General features: G+C 35.7%; 1 protein-coding gene across 1 annotated transcript in view; it reads left to right on the plus strand.

Annotated features, from left to right (window-relative positions):
• Positions 1-24157, plus strand: part of STXBP4 (syntaxin binding protein 4) — a 200134-nt gene that overhangs the window by 31205 nt on the left and 144772 nt on the right. Inside the window, exons 6-8 of the mRNA XM_052658542.1 lie at positions 207-301; positions 18837-18933; positions 21181-21272. Coding sequence (XP_052514502.1) covers positions 207-301; positions 18837-18933; positions 21181-21272 — 284 coding nt within the window. The remainder of the gene's footprint in view (positions 1-206; positions 302-18836; positions 18934-21180; positions 21273-24157) is intronic.

Raw genomic sequence — 24157 nt, forward strand, 5'->3', positions numbered from 1 at the left:
ACCATGTCTTTTAAGGCTTAAGTCAAGTTGGTCTAGATGATACATTTTAGATTTAAAGAATAAAAAATAATGAAAACAAAAATGAAAGCTGCCAACTGATTAGCCAGAATTCTTTCTGAACAGCAGGAGCCAAGAACACCTCCTGTCAAATGAAAAGTTCTATTCCAATTAAATTTCCAATTAATCTGTACCCTGTTGTCTCTTAGATATTGCCCCTGCTTGGACTGATAACTATGGGCCACAAGGAAAGAAGATTTCCCTAAATCCATCTGTTCGCGTTAAGGTAGAGAAACTAGAAATGGTAAATACTTGAAATTTTTTCATTTTTCTTCCGTGAAACTATAGCAAGGAAGTATTGTCATTCTTTGTGAGGATGAAGGATCGGAGCCATTAGTTTCTTGAGTTATCCATTTGCAGTTAATTAGACTTCAAACCTGTAATGGCAATAAGTACAAGGAAGTAATACCCCATTATTCAATTTTTGAAAAAGTGAAAGGAAGCTAAATCCTAAACAACAAAATATAAACCTACTGGATAAAAAGAAAATGGTAGCAATGTACCCAAAAAATCATATGGAGGGTAACTTTATAGTGAGAATTTCTATGTATAAAAGAAACAAGATGATTAAAAAAGAAAAATTATAAGCAGAAAAAGATTTTAAAACTTTTCCTCTCAGGTTACCTGGGAGCTGACAGCAAAAATATAAGAAAGTTTTTTGGTTGTTCATTTGTTTTTTAAATATGAAAATAGATATAGTGCTAAAGGTTCACAGCCTCTACTTTGCTTTTGTGGATAATGATTTTTTACATTTAGGAAGAGTATAAAAATGGTCGCACAGAGTCAGACATGACTGAAGCGACTTAGCAGCAGCAGCCGCAGAGTAATTACACATTACCATTCATGCACATATTCAGACCTTTGCATGGTCCTCTAATAATACCCTTATCAACACCAGTTTGAATCTTACTCATTGTTCAAATTCTGACTCAGTTCCAACTCCTTTGTCCAGCTTCTTGCTAACGTTTATAGTTTAGGCCAAAATTGCCATTTTTGCACATCTGTAGCAATGAACATCACTTTACAGCACCCTGAAATCTTCTGTGTTTTATCATCGAGTGAACGCTTGCAATCTCTTTGTACCACTACTTAAATCTGTACCACCACACAAATCTGATTTGTGCTCTATAAAATTTTCTCATTAATTAGATACTTGATATGTCTCCCTTGTGTCTTCGCAATCCTGAGTATCTTTTTCTGTGTTTTACTTTCTTTTTGTGGCTAAAATGTAAGTTCTGGATAATGGCAAGTTTTACCATCAGTAACATTAAAATCATCAAAAAATAGAATATTAGAGGTTTAAAACCACATCTATTAATATCTAAAAATAAATAACTACTGTGTTTTTAATGATATTGCTGTTATATACATTTTGGAATATCTGAGGTTTAATATTAACCATTCCTCTGGATAAGGAGAAAGTTATTCAGCTAATGACTTTACCTGGCAGTGTTTATTCCTTGAATTAAACTAGTTAAATTTTTCTAGCACATACTTTAAAAAAATGATTAATTTTCTTAAAGATTCAAAAATCATCTAAATTTGTATTGATTCCGAGTTGCTTGCATATTGATTCGGTATTCCACTTTTAGTCCTCCTTTTAGCCTAAGCAAATTGATTATTTTTGTAGCAAAATAAAATTAGTTTTATAGCCAAGGAAACCTACATTCTGTGTAAATTCAGCCTCCCTGCTTTTATTCCAGATATTTTCAGTGACTATATTTAGTAGAGCAGTCTTTGTTTTCAGAGTTTGAAACTAAATTTCATGCAATAAATATTTTTTCTAAAATCCATTTTAGTTTCTATCCACCCATGTTTTCTAAGTTACTCTTACCTTTTTGAATAATTGCATATTAATGTAGTAATATCTGTATCAGTTTAATTTAAAAAAATCCTTCTATTTTAGTTGCTAGTTTGTAGACAGATTTATTGTCCATTACATTTTTAGCATATTTCCTTTTTACTGATAAATGTGTTCAAGTGTTTAAAATGTAATAAAATTCTTTTTACTCTGTTTCCTATAAGTATTTACATACAGTATCTAGGAAATTGGTAATATAAAATATTTCACAAGGAAAAGGTGTTGACTGGTTGTGTGGTTATTAAATCATTAGCAAAAACTGTACAATTTTTTTTTTCTGGGTTGCAATTTATTTTAAGAAACAAGGTCCCAGTTATCTTATTTTCTTCCTTATCCATCATTTTTCTTAACAGAACAGGTTAACAAAAAGTTAGGAGGTGGTACAATTTTTAAGAAAGGCAGAAAAGTTAGAATTTGATGAGGGAAATTGCCTGTGAAATGTATATTTCTGGGGCATTGTCTTCATGAACTCCTTCATGTTTTAGTAATCTAGGGAGACAGTTTTATATCAGGATATACTGGAAAGTAATTTCTAACACTGAACTAATACTATGTGTCTCATTTGATCCCATTGTTAAACTTATAAGTAGGTATGGTTAAACATAGAAATAGGGATATACTTTTTAGTTGGCTTGAAGGTCAAAATTTATTGCCTCTCCTTGCTATCTATATTTTTTGTACCTGAGAAAGATGCTTTGGGTTACAGATGCCATTTCACTGATGTTTACTTTACTCTTGCCATTTCTGTAACATTTGAAGAAATCTGTAGTGAGCAACGGTTTCCAATGTCTGAATATAGTTAATGAGGTGTTCTTTGTATTAGGTTAGGAAGTACGTGACTAATATATTAAAGAGTGACAGTTTTAAAATTCATCATTTTTTGGATATCAGAAAAAGTTAAGGACATTTATGTGTCTGACAAATTTGCATTTTTATTTACAGTTTAAAGATGACATTAGTTATTCAAGAAATTATTGGAACCTGTTTTTAATCAAAGATACATTACCTGCAATTTATTTTTATAATTGAAGTATAGTTGATTTATAGTATTATATTAGCTTCAGGTATCTCGCATAGTAATTCAGAATTTTTGCAGATTATACTCCATTATAGTTATTATAAAATGACTATAATTCCTTGTGCTATACAGTAAATCTTTGCTGTTCATCTCTTTTATATATAGTAGCTTATATCTATTAATCCCATACCTGAGATTTGTCCCTAATTCCCCCCTTTCCTTTCCTCTTTGATAATCAAAAATTTGTTTTCTATACCTTTGAGTCTGTTTTGTATATATGTTTGTATTGTGTTTTAGATTCCACATGTGATATATAATTCTTGTCTTTGTCTGACTTATTTCACTAAGCATATTCTCTAGGTCCATCCATGTTGCTGCAAATGGCAGAATTTCATTTTTTATGGCTGAGTAGTATTCCATTATATATACACTCACACAAACACAAGCACATACCCATCTTCTTAATCCAGTCATCTGTTGAGAGGCACTTGGGTTGCTTACATGACATAGCTGTTATAAATAGTGCTGTTCTGAACATTAGGGTGAATGTATCTTTTTGAATTAGTGTTTTCATTTTTTTCCCAATAAATACCCAGGCGTAGAGTTGCTGAATCATATATGGTAGTTCTAATTTCAGTTTTTTGAGAAAGCTATTTACTGTTTTCCAAAGTTTCAGCACCTGTTTACCCTGCTTTTAACAGTGTAAAAGGGTTCCCTTTTGTCCATATCCTTGCAACATTCATTATTTGTAGGCTTTTTCAATTGTAGTCATTCTGACAAGAGTGAACTGATTATCTCTTCATTGTTTTGATTTGCATTTTTCTTGTAATTAACATATTGTTGAGCATCCTTCGTGTGCCTATTAGCTATTTGTATGTCTTCTTTGGAGAAATGGTTATTCAGGTTCTGTGTTCTGTCCATTTTTTTATTGAATTGTCTGGTTTTTTTTCAATATTGAGTTTATGAACTTTTTATATGTTTAGAATATTAATCCCTTGTCTTTTGCATAGTTTACAAATATTTTTTCCCATTCCGTAGGTTGTCTTTTCATTTTGTTTATGGTTTCCTTTGTTGGACAAAAGCTTTTAAGTTTAATTAGGTTGCGTTTGTTTATTTTTGCTTTTATTTCTTTTGCTTTAGGAGACCGATTCAAAAAAATATTCCTATAATTTATGTCAAAGAGTATTCAGCCTATGTTCTCCTCTAGGAGTTTTATGGTTTCTGTTCTTACATTATGTCTTTAAACCATTTTGAGTTTATTTTTGTATGTGGTGTGACAGAATGTTCTAATCTCATAATTTTACACGTGACTTCAGTTTTTCCAGAACCACTTGTTAAGAGATGATCTTTTCTCCATTGTATGTTCTTAGCTCCTTTGATATAGATGATTTGGCCATTTGGGGTCTTTCCTGTTTCTTTTTTTGTTTGTTTTGTTTTATTTATTTATTTTTTATATAAATTTATTTATTTTAATTGGAGGTTAATTACGTTTCCTGTTTCTACATGAATTTTATGATTGTTTATTCTAATACAGTGAAAATGTCCTAATATTTTTTTCATAGCGATTGAATTAAATCTGTAGATCTCTTATTCCACTTTATATCAACTTCAATTTCCTTCATTGTTGTTTTATTAGTTTTCAGAGTATACTTCTTTCACTGTAAGATTATTCCTAGGTATTTTATTCTTTCTGATATGGCTTTTAAAAGGCTATCTTTCTCTTTCTGATATTTCATCATTAATTTATAGACCACAACATAATTTTGTGTATTAATCTTGTTTCCTACTACCTTGTTTAAATCATTTATTAGTTCTAAAAGTTTTCTGTAGAGACTTTAGGGTTTTCTCTCTATAGAATAGATGACTCTCAGATGTCATCTGCAAACAGTGACAATTTTATGTTTTCACTTTCAATTTGGATACCTTTCATTTCTCTTTCTTGTCTTATTGCTGTGGTTAGAACTTCTAATATTTAAGAAGAAGTGGTTACAATGGGCATTCTTGTCATGTTCCTGAATTTAGCATGAAATAATTTAGCTTTTCATCAGTTAGTATTATCTTGGGTTTGTGTTTGTTGCAAATGGCCTTTACTATGTTCAGATGTGTTCTTTCTATATCCACTTTAATGCAAGTTTTAATCATGAATGGATGTTGTATTTTGTCATGTGCTTTTTCTGCATCTTTTGAGGTGATCATATAATTTTTATCTTTCCTGTTGCTAATGTGGTATATCCCATTGATTGATTTGCATACATTGAATCATCTTTGTGCCCCTGGAATGAATCCAACTTCATCACGGTGTTTGTTTGTTTATTTATTTATTTATTATTTATAATTGGATTTGGTTTGCTAATATGTTTTCAGGATTTTGCATATATATTCATTGATGATATTGGCACATAATTAATTTTTTTGTGGCATTTTTGTCTGGTTTTGATATCACAGTAATGGTGGCCTTGTAGAATGAATTTGGGAGTGCTCCCTCCTCTTCAAATTTTTTGAAATAGCTCGAGAAGGATAGGTATAAATTCTTTATATGTTTGGTAGAATTCCCTGGAGAAGCTGTTTGGTTGGTCCTAGACTTTTGTTTGCAGATTCTATTATTTTTATTACAGATTCTATTTTACTTCTAGTGATTGTTCAGATTGTCTGTTGTCTTCTTGACTCAGCAGGTTATATGTTTCTAGAAATTTGTCTGTTTCTTCTAGGGTGTCCAATTTATAGGCATATAACTGTTTATAGTATTTTCATGATTTTTTGTATTTCTGTGGTGTCAGTTATTATCTCACCTGTTTCATTTCTTAATTTGTTTATTTGGGTCCTCTTTTTTCTTCTTGGTGAGCCAAGATACACATTTGTCAATTCCCTGGTAGCTCAGAGGTTAAAGCGTCTGCCTCCAATGCAGGAGACCTGGGTTCAATCCCTGGGTCGGGAAGATTCCGCTGGAGAAGGAAATGGCAACCCACTCCAGTATTCTTGCCTGGAGAATCCCATGGACAGAGAAGCCTGGTAGGCTACAGTCCATGGGGTCTCAAAGAGTCGGACATGCCTGAGCAACTTCACTTCACTTCACTCACTTTTCAAAAAATCACCTCTTGATTTTATTCTTTCCTGTTGTCTTTTTTTATCTCTATTTTATTTCCTCTGTGATGTTTATTATTTCCTTCCTTCTGCTGGCTTTGGCTTTGTTTGTTCTTTTGCTAATTCTTGTGGGTGGTAAGTTAGGTTGTTTGTTTCTTGAGAAAGACCTGTATCACTGTGAACTTCCCTCTTAGAGCTGTTTTTGGTTTTGTTTTTATTTTTCTTTTAAACATCTCAAAGATTTTATAAAGTTATATTTTCACTTTTATTTGTCCTGAGGTATTTTCTAACTTCTCTTTGATTTCATCAACTCATTTTAATACCATGTTGTTTAGTCACCATGTCTTTATTCTTTTTGTATTTTTCTTTCTGTGGTTGATTCCTAGTTTACGACCATTGTGGTCAGAAAATATTCTTGATGTAATATTTTAGATTTGTGTTGAGTATGTGATCTATCATAGAGAATATTTCATGCATACTTGCAAAGAATGCATGTGCTTCCTTTGGAGGGAATGAAGTGTCCTGTAGGTATCAATTAAATCCAACTCTATTGTGTCATTAGGACCTTATTTATTTTCTGTTTGGACAATTTGTCCATTAATGTCAGCAGGATGTTAAAGTTCACTGATATTGTACTATTTTCATTTTCTTCATTTGTCTCTGTTAATATTTGCTTTATATATTTAGGTCCTCCCATTATTTCAGTTCAGTTCAGTTCAGTCGCTCAGCAGTGTCCAACTCTTTGCGACCCCATGAATCGCAGCATGCCAGGCCTCCCTGTCCATCACCAACTCCCGGAGTTCACTCAAACTCACGTCCATAGAGTCGGTGATGCCATCTAGCCATCTCATCCTCTGTCGTCCCCTTCTCCTCCTGCCCCTAATCCCTCCCAGCATCAGACTCTTCTCCAATGAGTCAACTCTTCCCATGAGGTGGCCAAAGTACTGGAGTTTCAGCTTCAGCATTATTCCCTTCAAAGAAATCCCAGGGCTGATGTCCTTCAAAATGGACTGGTTGGATCTCCTTGCAGTCCAAGGGACTCTCAAGAGTCTTCTCCAACACCACAGTTCAAATGCATCAATTCTTTGGCGCTCAACTTTCTTCATAGTCCAACTCTCACATCCATACATGACCACAGGAAAAACCATAGCCTTAACTAGACAGACATTTGTTGGCAAAGTAATGTCTCTGCTTTTCAATATGCTATCTAGGTTGGTTATAACTTTTCTTCCAAAGACTAAACATCTTTTAATTTCATGGCTGCAGTCACCATCTGCAGTGATTTTGGAGCCAAAAAAAATAAAGTCTGACACTGTTGCCACTATTTTCCCATCTATTTCCCATGAACTGATGGGGCCAGATGCCATGATCTTCATTTTCTGAATGTTGAGCTTTAAGCCAACTTTTTCGCTCTCCACTTTCACTTTCATCAAGAGGCTTTTTAGTTCTTCTTCACTTTCTGCCATAAGGGTGGTGTCATCTGCATATCCTAGGTGACTGAGATTTCTGCCAGCAATCTTGATTCCAGCTTGTGCTTCTTCCAGCCCAGCGTTTCTCATGATGTACTCTGCATAGAAGTTAAATAAGCAGGGTGACAATATACAGCCTTGACATACTCCTTTTCCTATTTGAAATCAGTCTGTTGTTCTATGTCCAGTTCTAACTGTTGCTTTCTGACCTGCATATAGGTTTCTCAAGAGGCAGGTCAGGTGGTCTAGTATTCCCATCTCTTTCAGAATTTTCCACAGTTTATTGTGATCCACACAGTCAAAGGCTTTGGCATAGTCAATAAAGCAGAAATACATGTTTTTCTGGAACTCTCTTGCTTTGTCCATGATCCAGCGGATATTGGCAATTTGATCTCTGGTTCCTCTGCCTTTTCTAAAACCAGCTTGAACATCTGGAAGTTCATGGTTCACGTATTGCTGAAGCCTTGCTTAGAGAATTTTGAGCATTACTTTACTAGTGTGTGAGATGAGTGCAATTGTGCTGTAGTTTGAGCATTCTTTGGCATTGCCTTTCTTTGGGACTGGAATGAAAACTGACCTTTTCCAGTCCTGTGGCCACTGCTGAGTTTTCCAAATTTGCTGGCATATTGAGTGCAGCACTTTCACAGCATCATCTTTCAGCATTTGAAAGAGCTCAACTGGAATTCCATCACCTCCACTAGCTTTGTTCGTAGTGATTCTTTCTGAGGCCCACTTGACTTCACATTCCAGGATGTCTGGCTCTAAGTGAGTGATCACACCATCGTGATTATCTGGGTAATGAAGATCTTTTTTGTACAGTTCTTCTGTGTATTCTTGCCTTCTCTTCTTAATATCTTCTGCTTCTGTTAGGTCCATACTATTTCTGTCCTTTATTGAGCCCATCTTTGCATGAAATGTTCCCTTGGGATCTCTAATTTTCTTGAAGAGATCTCTAGTCTTTCCCTTTCTGTTGTTTTCCTCTATTTCTTTGCATTGATCACTAAAGAAGGCTTTCTTATCTCTTCTTGCTATTCTTTGGAACTCTGCATTCAGATGCCTATATCTTTCCTTTTCTCCGTTGCTTTTCACTTCTCTTCTTTTCACAGCTATTTGTAAGGCCTCCTCAGACAGCAACCCTTTATTAGGTGCATATGTTAATGAGTGTAATATCTTCTTATATTGATCCCTTTATTATTACATAGGGCTTCCCTGGTGGCTCAGAGGTCAAAGCATCTGCCTGCAGTGCGGGAGACCTGGGTTTGATCTCTGGGTTGGGAAGATCCCCTGCAGAAGGAAATGGCAACCCACTCCAGTATTCTTGCCTGGAGAATCCCATGGACGGAGGAGCCTGGTGGGCTACAGTCCATGGGGTCGCAAAAGAGTCGGACACAACTGAGCGAGGGACTTAACAATGTTCTTCTTTATCTTTTGTAATAACCTTTCTTTTAAAGTCTGTTTTGTCTGATATACATACTGTTACCACTTTCTTCTCATTTTCATTTTGCATAGAATAGCTATTTTCTATCCCCTCGCTTTCAGTCTGTATGTGTCTTTAACCCTGAAGTGATTCTTTTCTAGACAGTGTATTGAAGGATTTTGTATTTTTATCCAATCTGCCATCCTATGTCTTTTGATTGGACTGTTTATTCTCTTGACATTTACAGTAATTATTGATAGGCTCCAGGAGTTGGTGATGGACAGGGAAGCCTAGCGTGGTGCAATCCATGCAGTTGCAAAGAGTCGGACACAACTGAGTGACTGAACTGAACTGAAATTACGTACTGCCATCTTATTACTTATTTTTCTGTCATTTTTGTGGTTCTTCTCTGTTTATTTCTTTTTTTGCTTTTCCCATTGTGGTTTGATGATTTTCTTTAGTAATTTGCTTGATTTATTTTATATTTATTTTTTGTGTATCTTTTGTAAGTTTTTTATCTGTGGTTACCATGGGGTTCATGTATGTTGACCCAAAGTTATATCTACTTAATTTAAACTGAAAGGCATTTAAATTCAAATGTGTTCTAGAAGACCTACATTTTTTTCTCTCCTCCCCCATATTTTGGTTTTGATCTCAGATTTTACATGTTAATATTTATCCCTTAACTATCTAGAATAGAGTTGCTTTTATAGTTTTTTATCTTTTAATCCACATATTGGCTTATTTAAGTTATTTAAGTAAACTGTGATCCCTATTATATATCTATCTTTTCTAATGGGCTTTATCCTTTCCTATATATGCTTACTTCCTTAGAAGCATCTTAGAAAAGATCCTTCAGCATTTTTTTTTTTAAGGGTAGATTAGGTATTACTGAATTCATTCAGTTTTTGCTTGTCTGAGAAATCATCTCTCCTTTTCTACATGACAATATGGCTGGATAGAGTCTCCACATTTTGAATATACATGCTACTCCCTTCTTACCGGCAAAGTTTCTAGAAAAACATCAACTGTTAGCCTTATGGATATTCCCTTGTGCACGACTCTTTGTTTTTTTCTTGCTGCTTTTAGAACTGTCTCTTTAACTTTTACCATTTTAATTATGGCATATCTTACCATAGGTATGTTTGGGTTCATCTTTTTAATGAACCTCTGTGCTGCCTGTGCCCAGATAATGTTTCCTTCCTTCAGTCTGGGAAATCTTACAGCCACAACTTAATCACATATACTTTTGATACCCTTTTTTCCTCTTGCTTCTTTTCTCACATTATAGGAAACCCTATAATGTGAATATTGGCATACTTAATGTTATCCCAAAGATGTCATATATTACTTTTTTAAATTTGCCTTTCTAACTGCTATTTTGATTGGATGATTTCCATTATTTTATCTTCCAGATCACAAATGCAATTTTCGGTATCATTTCGTTTGCATCCATTTCTTCTAGAGTTGTTTTTGTTTTTAAATTTCAGATATTTAATTAATTATGTTTTCAACTATATGTTTTTTATATTTTCTAGTTCCTTGTTCAAATGATCTGTGTTTAGATAAATTATTTTCCCTAATTCAGTTAGCAATGTTTTAAAGTCTTTATCTGGAAAATTATTTCTGTTTCATTATTTACTTTCTTCAGGGATTTTTCTCTTACTCTTTCATTTGAGAGTAGTTCCTCTGTCTTTCATTTTAATTTTCTCTGTCTTTGTGAATTTAGATGAAAGATGTACCTGTTGTGGTCTTGAGGGATGTGAGAGCATCCCTATGCAGACTGCATGTGCCCAGTGTCTTTTGTGGGAGGGCTGGATTTGATACGGGTGCTTATCACATGTTTCCTCAGGGTGTGCTGACACCTGTCCCTCTGGTAGAGGGTGTGGCTGGTGATGGAGAAGCTAGAGCCTGCACAGGGTATGAGATGGGACTTCTCTGCTCACTGAATGTCACCACCCTGTCAGGGGCAGGATTTGCTCCCAAGTTTCAAAGCAGAATCCCTGAAGGTCAGGCTAGAACTGGCTCTGTTTCCCTTAGTATGTATTTTTACTTCTCCTTGCACTGGGGCCTTTGCCCCAAACGGGGGAAGTCCTGCAGCAAGTGGGGCTGTATATTAAAGGAGGTCTAAGTCTGCCTCTGCAGATAACAGCACCTCTGCTCAGATGCAACCCATGTTCACCCCTTTCCCTGGTTGTGGTCCCCACAGATCTAGTGCTGTCCTGTGGCTTAGAGTGAGCCTAGCTGGGGTGTTTGCTCTGCTCAAGCCGGTATACTTAGTGAGGCAGGTGCAGGAAGTCTGCCCCCATGCTAAATGTGGGCTGTTTCTGGGGTGCTTCCTGAGCAAACTGCCACTGCCTACCTGGGCTACAGCCTGCACCCCCAGGTCACCTCTGCATACCTAAGCCAAGTCTTTTCCCAAGTCCTGGGCGCCCTAGGTCCAGTACATGCTGTGACGTAGAGTGAGTGGGACTGGGTGTTCTCTCTGCTTGGACTGAGGAGCACAGCAAGGCAGCAGCTGCTAGGGCAGGCCTCTCTCCACCCTGCGCTAGTGCCTGCCCACTCCTCTTGAACTCTAGGCTTCCCCAGCCTTTCTCTCTATTCTCGCCGTTCTCCCAGTACCCATGGGGGCTTGTGTCTCCCCAGACTGGGACTGGGACACCCAGTCTGTGGTTCAGCCCACTGACTCCCAGGATGAATGTCCGTCCATGTGATCTCTCTTTTCCTCTAAGTTCCCAACCACAGGCATAGGTCCCAACCCTATCACTTCTCTTCCTATCCTGCACAGTTAGCCATATCTTTCTTTCAGTATCAGTTGTATGAAGGTCCTTATACCAGTTTCCAGTTATTTTTCCTTGAGAATTGTTCCATATGTCAATGTATTTTTTATGTGCTTGTGGAAAGAGGTGAGCTCCATATCCTCCTACTCTGCCATCTTCATCTCCCATCAGATTACTTCCGGTGTAAATTTATGAGCTTACCTCCCTCACCAACATGCTGTGTTCTTCCAGAGTAAATTTTACTTTCAACAAAACTTTCATCTGTAACTGTTTAGCTTAGGAACAATTTACACTGTAGTTAATTGCATTTTTCAGTATTATTATTGCTTAATATAATAAGAACCACTGTATATTGAGTACCTTCTGTGATGGATATTTTATTTGCATTATTTTTATGAAATTATTTTTATTTCTTTATATGAAAATATTAACTATATGCAAGAATGATTGAATTTTATGTCTAAAGTTTAAAGAATAATAAAACAAATACACATGTACCCACCACCCAGGTAAGAATGAGAATCTTTGACATTGCCTGTGCCTTTCTTCTTGATCATATATACCTCTTTCCTCAAAAGGTAATGCTATTCCAAATGTTGAGTATCACTTATATGCTTTTTCACAAGTTGATTGCTAAAATATTAACAAGATCAAAGTGTTTATTTTCAGCTTTGCTTAAGATACTGTTAAAATTTTCCTTCTGTTTCCTCATCTCCTAGAAAAGCATTTGGCTCATAGTATATACTCAGAAACTAATTGTTCGATTGGTGTATTTTTTTCCTAAAGTAATTGTACAGATTTTCATTCCTACCAGTCTTATGGAAGCGTTCCCATTGTTCCATATACTTTATACTTAGTCTTATTATAATGCATTTTTACTTCTTTATCCTGTCTTAATTTTAAATTTTTCTTTGTTCTTTTTTTAATCCCTTCTTTTCCCCCCCATCTTCACTGTATTTTTTTGGTTTGATTATATTTGATTTTTTGGTCAGTGATTTTTGTGTTTTATTTTTATTCTTCTGCATCATGTTTAGAAATTAAGTCTTTTCTTGGTAATCTTATTGGTTACCTTAAAATTTTAACATTCATCTTGCACTTAGTCTTAAGTTAATCAGAATCTTTACCTTTCTTTCAGAAATACAAGGTAGTTATATACTTATAACACTTTAAATCTGATTAGCCTCTTCCCAGCTTACATGCTCATAATTACCCACTATTTGACTTTAGTGAGGCATTGTTTCTTTAATTCACTTTCTTTTCAGTCACCTCCTAACCTCACGTAACCATTGAGTTTCTAATTTATTTTTTCTTTTTCTTTCTTTTTTGTTATTTAAATAGTAAAAGTATGATAACACATTTACAGGAGAATTGGAAAATGCAGAAGAAAGTTATGTATCATTCCAATATATACTACAATTACTTTTAAGTAGATAAACTAGAACTTTTATTAATAGTTGGAGTTTCAATGTCAAACTCTCAAAAATTAATAGAATGAATAGACAGAAAAGTAGATGATACAGTAGACCTGAAAAGCACTATGAACCAATTCAGCATAATTAAGATTTATTATATTTTCACACAATGGCAGGATATGAATTCTATTCAAATTCTTATAGAGATGAGACACTTTAACATACCCAGGGATATAAAACAAGGTGCAAAAATGTCATGGTCTAAATGTATTGATATCATACAGAGTCTGAATTATATTAGAAATCAACATCAAAAGGTATTTGAAAATAACCCACGTATTTTTAAGTGCAATATGACATTTACCAAGAGAGATCTTTGACTTAGCCATTGAAAGTCTCAATAAAGTTGAAAAACTGAAGAAACACAGAGGGTGATTGCAGAGAAGAAAGCATGTAATGAGAAATTAATATCAAAGGTACTTTAAAAATCTCATGTATTTGGAAATTAAATATCCACTTTTAAATGATGAGTGTATCTAAGAAGCCATAACAAGGAAAATTAGAAAATGTTTGTAACAGAATAAAAATGAGAAGAGAATTTGTCAGAATTTGTTGCATGCAGCTAGAGCTGCTCAGTGACTGGATTCAATGTGGAATCTTAAATAAGGTGTGAAAACAACATGATTTGTTATTTTCTATCTAGTATTTTAATAATTTTGAACTATGGACAGAGGTATGTAATATTGTACAGGAGGCAGCAAACCATCTCAAAGGTAAAGAAAAGCAAGAAGTCAAAGCAGTTATCTGAGAAGGCTTTACAAATAGCTGAAGAAAGACAAAAAGGGAAAAGGGAAAAGTATATCCAATAAACAAAGAGTTCCAAAGAATAGCATGGAGAGACAAGAAGGCCTTATTAAATGAACAGTACATAAAACTAGAAAAAATAAATAAATAAGGGGAAAGACTGGAGATCTCTTCAGGAAAATTAGAAATATCAAGACAACATTTTGCCCAAAGATGGGCACAATAAAGGACAGAAATGGTAGAGACCTAGTAGACACTGAAGAGATCAAGAAGAGATGGTAAGAATACGTGGAAGAACTATATAAAAAAGAGCTTAATGAACCAGATTGCTTCAATCGTGTGGTCAGTTACCCAGAGCCAGACATTATGGAGAGTGAAGTCAAGTGGGCCTTTGGAATCATTGCTGTTAATAAAGCTAGTGGATGTGATGGAATTCCAGTAGAACAATTCAGAACCCTAAAGTATGATGTCATCAAGGTGTTACACTCAATATGTCAGCAAATCTGGAAGACCCAGCAGTGGCCACAGGACTGGAAAAGGTCAATCCTTATCCCAATTCCCAAGAAGGGTAGTACTAAAGAATGTGCTAACCATTAGACAGATGCATTCATCTTCCATGCTAGTAAGGTCATGCTTAAAATCTTGTGTGATAGGCTTCAGCGTTTTGTGAGCCAAGAACTTCCAGGTGTCCAAGCTGGGTTTAAAAAAGGCAGAGGAACCAGAAATCAGATTGCCAACATTCACTGGATCATAGAGAAAGCAAGGGAATTCCAGAAAAACATCTTACCTCTGTTTCATTGACTATGCTAAAGCCCTTGACTGTGTGGATCATAACAAACTGTGGAAAGCTTTTAAATAGATGGGAATACCAGACTTATTGGTTCAAGATTGAGAAAGGAGTACAACAGTGTTGTCTACTGTCACCCTATTTATTTAACCTATACCTGAGTACATCATGAGAAATGCCAGGCTGCATGAGTTACAAGCTGAAATCAAGATAGGTGGGAGAAACATAAACCTCAGATATGCAGACGATACCTCTCTAATGGCAGAAAGCAAAGAGGAGCTAAGGAACCTCTTGATGAGGGTGAAGGAAGAGAGTGAAAGAACCAGCTTAAGACTAAATATTAAAAAAAGAAAAAAAAGACTGATCATGGCATCCAGCCCCATTAATTCATGGCAAATAGAAGGGGAAAATGTGGAAGTAGTGACAGATCCTGGGTTGTAAAATCACTGCAGATGGTGACTGTAGCCATGAAATCAGAAGATGTTGCTTCTTAGCAGGAAAACTATGACAAACCTAGACAGGATGTTGAAAAGTAAGACATTACTCATCTGACGTAGGTCCATATCATCAAGGCATTGGTCTTCCCAGTGGTCATGTACGGTTGTGAGAGCTGGACCATAAAGAAGGCAGAACACCAAAGAATTGATGCCTTTTAACTGTGGTGCTGGAGAGGACTCCTGAAAGTCCATTGGAGATCAAACCAGTCAATTTTGGGGGAAATTTTAAGGGAAGTAAACCCTGAATACTTGTTGGAGGGACTAATGCTGAGGCTAAAACTCCAGTATTTTGGTCATCTAATGCGAACAACCGGCACATTGAAAAGTCCCTGATGCTGGAAAAAACTGAGGGCAGAAGGAGAAGAGGGCATCAGAGGATGAGATGGCTGGATGGCATCACTGATGCAATGGACGTGAACTTGGGTAAAGTTCAGGAGATGGTGAGGTCTGGGAGGCCTGGCGTGCTATCGTCCATGGGGTTGCAAAGAGTTGGACACGATGACATAGAATAGAAAGCACTGTATGTAGTTTAATTTTGGCAAAAAGATACATTATTTATTTTTCTAAATATATAGATTCTATATTCATAGGAGAAGTCAGGAAAACTGATACACCAGTTGACAAATAGTGTTTGTCTCTGGAGCAATGGTTCTTAAGGTCAGGGATGCAGGTGTTTTGCCTCAGGGGACATTTGGCAATGTCTCAGGACATTTTGGGTTTTTACAGTTCGGAGAATGCAACCAAATTAGGACTCACTAAAAAAAAAAGAAAGAAAATACTTCCTAAATTGTTATATATGAAAATTTAAAATGTACTTCTAAATAAGTTATGTCAAAAACATTGCTATTAAATATATAAAGGAATCTTACTTGTATCAATAGTTAGGAGAATACAAATGAACAAACAACATACTATTCCATAATCAACATACTGACAAAAATTAAAGTGTGATAACAACAAATAGTTCACTTTTTAAAAATTTAAATGGTGTCCAACTGGATTAATGTATTATTATTATCCATTGTCTGATTGATGGACTTTTTAGAATTACTCCAGTCTGTTTTTTATAATGACATTTTACATGTCTCCTCATCATAGGATATATATACTGTTAACTTTCTTAGATACTGTAAAATTGTTCTCCAAACTGGTTGTACCAGTTGATGCACAATACTAGTATATAAGCACTTTTATTCTTCTATGTTCTAGTAACATTTGCTGTTATCACACTTTAATTTTTGTCAGCATGTTCAATATTAAACTATAACACTGAGGTAAAAGATAAAAATAATTTGTAAGGCTATCCTTTGTCTTATACTGTGTGAAATCATAAATATACCAGAGTGCGTGTTATTAGGGAATAAATGTAGTGGCCTCAAATCCTGGACAGGAAGGATACCTTAGCTTTAGGGTACTGGTTCCTGCTGAGAAACAATGGAGAGAGCTTTCAGCCAAGCATATGATGTTTCTTTCTTAAATCGGCAGATATCAATGAGTGTCTATTTGACAGCAGGTAAATAGGTGTTCTTTGTATCATTGCCTTTCCTTCCCCCCCCCCCCCACCTTTTTGCTGTCTTTAGAATATTTTTTATGATTAAAGGGAAAGACTATCAAAAGTTAAGAATCATTATCCTGTATGCAAGGCTATGACTGTGTAGACAGGGCAGGCAGATGATGCTGACTTAAGATCTAGAATCACTTTGGAAGAAATCTCCTGATGTTTTCCCTGCCTCTTGTGTCCTTTTCTTGCTATGCCTAGCCATCTATACGTTGACCAGTTTATTTGCTGTGGGAGTCTGGCGGGCTGCAGTCCATGGGTTCGCAAAGAGTCAGACGTGACTGAGCAAATAAGCACACATACCCTGTACCCACTGATTACATTTATTTATATGTTATTTTCACCATAGAGATGATGGTAGGTAGTGGCTATATCTTGTTTGTATGTCCCTTTGCCTAGTTTAGTGCATAACAAATAGTAAGCACTAAATAAATGCTTGGTAAATGGAGTGATGGGTGACTAAGCAGATTTAAAAGGAGGAGGCAATATATAAAGAGCAATCACTAGTATTAACTTTTACCTACATTTTAGTTTTGATGTTCTTGCCAGAATCTAATAATAGGTCATCTTGTTAGGTTTTATGCATTAGTTTACAGTTATGTTTTGCTATATATAACCTTTGAATATAAACCAAGAGTGATTTCCATTAGAGTTTTGTTTATTTTAAACCAAAAAAAAAACCTGAAAGAAGGTAATCCAGGGCTGCCATTGAGGCGCCTCATGCTCTAAGTATCTTTCTGCTCTACCATCTTTATTGAGGTAGCTCATGAACCAAGATAACTACTTTAATTCTAGCAATCTTTTCTTTCTTACCCCCTTTCTTTTCCTTCCTTCATTCTTTTTTTTCCTTCTTTCTTTTAATTAAGACAAAAGAGAGAAGGAAAAGGGATAAGAAGCACCTACCCCTACTTTTGAAAGACTTGCTGGAAGTTCCCTGCAAGTTTGCCTTCCATCTCCTTAACTAGTACATGGTCGTATGGCCTCATCAAGCTGAAAAGGAGGCTGGGAAATATCTTTTAGCTAAATGATGATGTTTTTAGCTAGAAATTGTTGTTCTGTTACTAAAGAACAAGGAGACACTGAACATTGAAATAGTAATACAATTTTCAGTCTCTGACATTTTAACCAGCTATGGGTACTACCAGTGGTCATGTATGGATGTGAGAGTTGGACTGTGAAGAAGGCTGAGCGCTGAAGAATTGATGCTTTTGAACTGTGGTGTTGGAGAAGACTCTTGAGAGTCCCTTGGACTGCAAGGAGATCCAACCAGTCCATTCTGAAGGAGATCATCCCTGGGATTTCTTTGGAAGGAATGATGCTAAAGCTGAAACTCCAATCCTTTGGCCACCTCATGCAAAGAGTTGACTCCTTGGGAAAGATTCTGATGCTGGGAGGGATTGGGGGCAGGAGAAGAAGAGGATGACAGAGGATGAGATGGCTGGATGGCATCACGGACTCGATGGACCTGAGTCTGAGTGAACTCCGGGAGATGGTGATGGACAGGGAGGCCTGGCGTGCTGCAATTCATGGGGTCGCAAAGAGTTGGACACAACTGAGCAACTGAACTGAACTGAACTGAACTGATGGGTACTAAAAACAGACCAGTAGAGAGAAGTGGGTTCCAGAGAATGCTTTTTAGTTTATTATCTGTGTAAGCTTGCCCATAAACAAACCAAAAATTAGAATATTTTGTATTCAACCCAGTTCTTGGCAACCTTAGTTTTGGTCTCAAGTACAAGATATCAAACAAAAGTCGACACTGTCAGATTTATTAGGATTTCCTTGCATTTTTCTTCTTCCTCGTCACAGATTTTTAAAAACTAAGAAATAGTTTGAATTTGGTTCTAGGGATATGCTTATAAATTTGACACTCACTAGAGTGATAACTTTCCTTGGGGGAAAAAATGAGGTGGTGAAAGATCAAGAAGCTAGTTTTTTATGGAAAATTAATCCATAAATAGTTATTAGACTTTTTTTGATCATGGTCACTGTTCCTGATATTGATTCTTTTCACTGGGTTGTAAAATAATGTGTAATGAACTTTTATTCTTTGGAGATTAGAAAAATTGCTTCACATACATTATTTCCATTCCAGGCTCTAAATTATCTTGGAATTCAGCCCACAAAAGAACAACACCAAGCCCTGAGACAGCAAATGCAAGTAGACCCAAAGGGGATGGTGTCTTTTGGAGGTAACGTTAGGTTCATCACGTTGCATCATCACAGAAACTTGGTCAAAGAGTTGTTGTGGCCCACATTTATTAAGAGTGCCTCTTCTTTAGAAGGAAAGAAAGAAAAACAAAAGCCACGTCTATTAATATGTAAGTTCCTTAAATGGTGGGACTTTGTTGGTGGCTCAGCGGTAAATAATCCACCTGCAAAGCAGGAGACGTGGGTTTGATCTTTGGGTCATGAAGATCCCCTGGAGGAGGGCCTGGCAACCCACTCCAGTATTCTTGCCTAGAGAATCTCATAGACAGAGAAGCCTGGAGAGCTATATACAGTCCATGGGGTCGCAAAGAGTCAGACACAACTGAAGTGACTGAACATGTACATAACGCCTTAAACAGTATTCTAAAAACTCAGAATTATTGGCCTAACTGAGTCAGCAGAAAGGAGAACTTTCTTAGAATCCTTCAGCTTTAAAGTTTTATTCTATCATGTTATGTTCTGTTTTTAATTTGTTGCATAAATGTTTTCAACCAATATGATATAATAATTAATATCTTAGACTTTGCACTATTGGAAATTTTGATGTTTTTTCATTAACTGATAATATAAATAATTCTATGTTTAATATAGCTTTTTTCTTCTTTCTCTTAGGATAAATTCCCACAAGTGGCTTAGACTTTTCAAATGTATTAATGAATTGTTTTTCAGAGACATTTTACACACATATTTGTTCTGCTACTAGTAATGTTTGAATGTAACTGTTTTTTGTATCCTTGATAACATTAAGAATTTGATTATTTTTTTATAGAGTAGATGCAACATTGTATCATTCTAAAAGCCTCAGTATTGCTAAAGAAAGAAATTTGGGGTTTTGAAGTGATAAAAAAGATACATTTGATCCCCTCTCCTTTTGAAAATCATCACAAAATAATGAGAACAAGAAATAGAAATACATGTATGACCACAGTGAATAAGGACAGAAAGTAAATGAGAACAGTAAATGAATTAGTGAGCAGAGGCATATAAAGCCCAAGAGTTTGAAAAGATAGGAGAATCACAGCAGAGAGCAAGCCAATTCCTGGAAAGGTTTAGAAATTGAGGGCATCAGGTACTTAAGGCTGGGTGTAGGCAGGGCATTTAGAACAGAGTTGTTAGGAATCTGTGTAAGGAGCAATTAGGTATGCTTTTCCCTGCCCTCTCCCAAGCAATCCAGCAACTACCACTCCCTTATCCTTGCAGAGGAAAATAAGTCTATCCTCTTGAGAAATTACACCAGATAGATTCCAGACCTACAGTTGCCAGCAGCTAGGGAATTTAGGGGTATGTATGGTGAATTATCACTCACAACACACACTCAGATTGCTCAGTGATATTTGCAATCATATTTATACTTTATGGGTAAGCAGTTGTAGGAGTTTCTCCAAAGAAACTGAACAAGACCTCAAAATAGTTGGCTACCTGATTGCTCTGTAATGAAACCCACTAGTTGACAAAGAGAGTTAGGCACACAAAATTTCCAATCAATGATTTAGTGCCTAATTTTGCTTGAATGTGAACTTAAAACCAGGAGTTATCAGACATTTGGAGAAATCCTTCAACATAAATGTAAAGCCCCAGAGTGTCAGATAAATAGAAAAAGAGGAACTCAGAAAAAAAGGAATATTGCAAGAGCAAAGAGAACTTCAGGTAAACCATATATTAGAAACGATAAAAAAAAAAAACTAAGCTGTCCATGAAATAAGAGAAGGATATTGTAAAATAGGAACAGTTAAAAAGATCATTGGAAACTAAATATATAATAGCCAAATTTTAAAAAAAAAATCGAAGATAGATGAACATGTCACATTCCATGTCTCAGGAAACTTATAGATAGTTTGCTAGGTGGGCAATAGGCAGTGTTATATAACAATCAAGAGCATATGACTTTCAGTCAGACCTTAAATGGAATCTTGCTTTGCTACTTATTTGCCAAGTTAACTTACCTTAGCCCCAAATTGTAAAGTGGAGAGGATTAGAGGGCCTATCTCAGAAAATTCTGGAGATGAAATTACAAAGTGCCATTCCTAGCATTTGAGGCAGTTATGGAAACATTCACTGCTATTATTATTATTACTTCTACTACTATTGTTATTATTATTAAGCCTATTTAAGTAAGTTAAATTTTAACTGTTATTATAACACATAGCTTTAACTTCATGTAGAGAAAGGTAAAGTTGAGTTAGATAAGGTTAAGTACTGTATTCTTACTGAAATGTGTTCTGTTTTAGATTTTGTCCACATTGCCAGAAACTTGTTTTGCTTGCAATTGGATGAAGCCAATGTTGGTGCACATGAAATTTCCAGCATATTAAATTCACAGGTAGAGTATGCCCTATAGAGGTGTCTTAATTGCACTTAAGTCATGTCTTAAATGGGCTTCCTTGTTAGCTCAGCTGGTAAAGAATCCGCTTGTAATGCAGGAGACCCAAGTTCGATTCCTAGGTTGGGAACATCCCCTTGAGAAGGGATAGGCTACCCACTCTAGTATTCTTGGGCTTCCCTGGTGACTCAGACAGTGAAGAATCCTCCTGCAGTGCAGGAGACCTGGGTTTGATCCCTAGATTGAGAAGATTCCCTGGAGAAGGGCATGGCAATTCACTCCAGTATTCTGGCCTGGAGAATCCCCATGGACAGAGGAGCCTGATGGGCTACAGTCCATGGCGGCACAAAGAGTCGGACATGACTGAATAACTGAGCACAGCACAGCATGTCTTAAGTGTTATGTGTCATATACATATGCTTCCTTGTTTTTTAGAAAATAAGTTATAGGGATTAAACATGCTTCCTGGGTAAATATATGAAATACAGATAATTTAAAATCAAAAGTGAAATTTTGTCTTGATCTCCTTTATCCTCCTCTCTCACTATTCCATTATGATACTCCCATCTTTAAGTTTACTACAGAAAAGTACTTATATCTTAAGTGTTAACTCTAAAATATTACAGTCTGAACCATCCTTGTGTAATGAGCAGCCACATCAAGACACCCAGGATTAAAGAAACTATTGGGACCCTGACATCTCTACCCTTGTGTTCCTTTCTAGTTTTCTAGTGCTAACCTCCCCACCCCAAGTCAAGATAGCAAGCTACTCTTTGGTCCTCTAACAACATAGATCTGTTTTGCTATTTTTGTGCTTTATCTAAAAAGAAGTTGTAAAGTCTGTTAACTTCATAAGTCATTTGTTCTATAAAACTTTGATATTAATATTGTCAAATCTTTCAGTCCTTTCCTTTATGGATATTTTATTTTGGTACATTATTAAGGAAGATCTTTTCATTTTATAGTATATATATATGTATATATGTAGCATACTCTTTATAAATAATTTTTGCTTATGCATGAGGTTGGACCTCAAATGAATAACCACTTGCCCTTATTCCATTATCATTTATTCAATAACTATCCTTTTCCACTTTTGCAACTAATTTAAAATATAAATTTTAATATGTCCTAAATTTCACATGAATACCCAGATATTTCTAGACAAATCACTCTGTTCCATTGATCTACTTCTTTCTGCCAGTACAGTATTATCTTAATTCCTCTAGCTTAATAGATCTAGGTTGATTGTTATCTGTTAGGTCAAGTCTTTCCTTCTTTTGCTAGCTTCTTGATTTTTATCTGACTACATGATCTTTAGAATCATTGTGCTATGGTAATGAAAATTCAGTAGGGACTTTCTGTTTTTAATTAGGATTTTATTGAATCTAGAGGATGGTTTGAGAGAAGTGAAATGGTTTATTTCTCCATTCATTTAGATCTTTCTTGATGTTTTGGAAAGAGGAAATTATAACTTGCTTCATAGTGGTCGTGAATATTTAAGTTAAGTCGAATAGGTACACTATAGATTTTGATGCTATTGAAACTGGGACTTTTTTTACCATTCTATTTTCTAATTGATTAATAAAAATTGATTTTTGAATGGCTATTTTGTGTGATGCCACTTTATTGAACTCCCTCATTCCAGTTATTTTTCAGTGATTTATCTTGAGCTTTCTAGGTAGACATTTGAAGTTAATTACTTTTGTCTCTTTCACAGTTTTTTACTTTTTCTGAATACTGTTGAATAAGAGCTACAAAACTGAGCAAGAACCTAATTTCCATGGTATTTGAGCCATTTAACATTTTTAATTTTTGAAAAGAAGCTAGCGTTATCTTACTTAATGAGCAAGTTTTACAGTTGGCCATTGAACTACATAGGTTTGTACTGTACAGGTCCAGTGAATCACAGGGTTTTTTTCAGTATTATATACTATAGTACTACATAATCCAAGGTTGGTTAAGTCGTTGGGTGCAAAACCACAAATGTGGAGGGCCTACTGTAAAGTCATACTCAGATTTTCCACTATGTGAAGGATCATTGTCCCTAACCCCTCACATTGTTCATGGGTCATTCCAGTTCCTCTGAAGAAATTTAAATAATAGAAACTTTACCTGTTCCTTAAAGGCTTGAAAATGTTTCATATGCCGAGTGATTGGGGCCTAGATCTTTCAGGAGAGGGGATGTTTCCTATAGAATGTCTTCTAAGGTGGCTTTATTCAAATGTTTGTTCCTTTCTTGGGTAATGTTATTGATGCACATTTTCCTAGAAAAAATTTCCGTTCATCAAGATATTAAAATTTATAAAACATTAACATAGATTTTTTCAGATTTTTAATCCTTATTTGTGATGATACTGCTTTTTATTTTATAGGTGTACTGCACAATTTTTTTTTTTGGTTCCGTCACACAGCTTATGGGATCTCAGTTCCCAAATTAAGAATCAAACCTAGGCCTCTGCAATGAAAGCAATGAATCCTAACCATTAGACCACCAGGGAACTCCCAACACAATTTTTACATAGTACTCACACCCACAAGTTTGTTTGTTTGTTTGTTTGTTTTAATCTTTAAATGTTTGACTGTGGTGGGCCTTTGTTGCTGAGCATGGGCTTTCCCTAGCTGCAGTGAGCAGGGCTACTCTTTGTTGGGGTGCGTGGGCTTCTCATTACAGAGTGCCGCCCCTAGGTGTATTGGCTTCAGGAGCTGCAGCATAAGGGCTCAGTAGTTGTGCACACGGGCTTATTTGCCCCATGGCATGTGGGATCTTCTGAGACCAGGGCTTGAACCCCTGTCCCCTGCATTGGCAGACAGATTTTTAACCACTGGACCAATAGGAAAATCCCATACCCATAAGTTTTTATGGGTAATATTTTAATAATCAC

Source organism: Budorcas taxicolor, chromosome 19 (genome assembly GCF_023091745.1).
Source record: "Budorcas taxicolor isolate Tak-1 chromosome 19, Takin1.1, whole genome shotgun sequence".
Classification (NCBI taxonomy): domain Eukaryota; kingdom Metazoa; phylum Chordata; class Mammalia; order Artiodactyla; family Bovidae; genus Budorcas; species Budorcas taxicolor.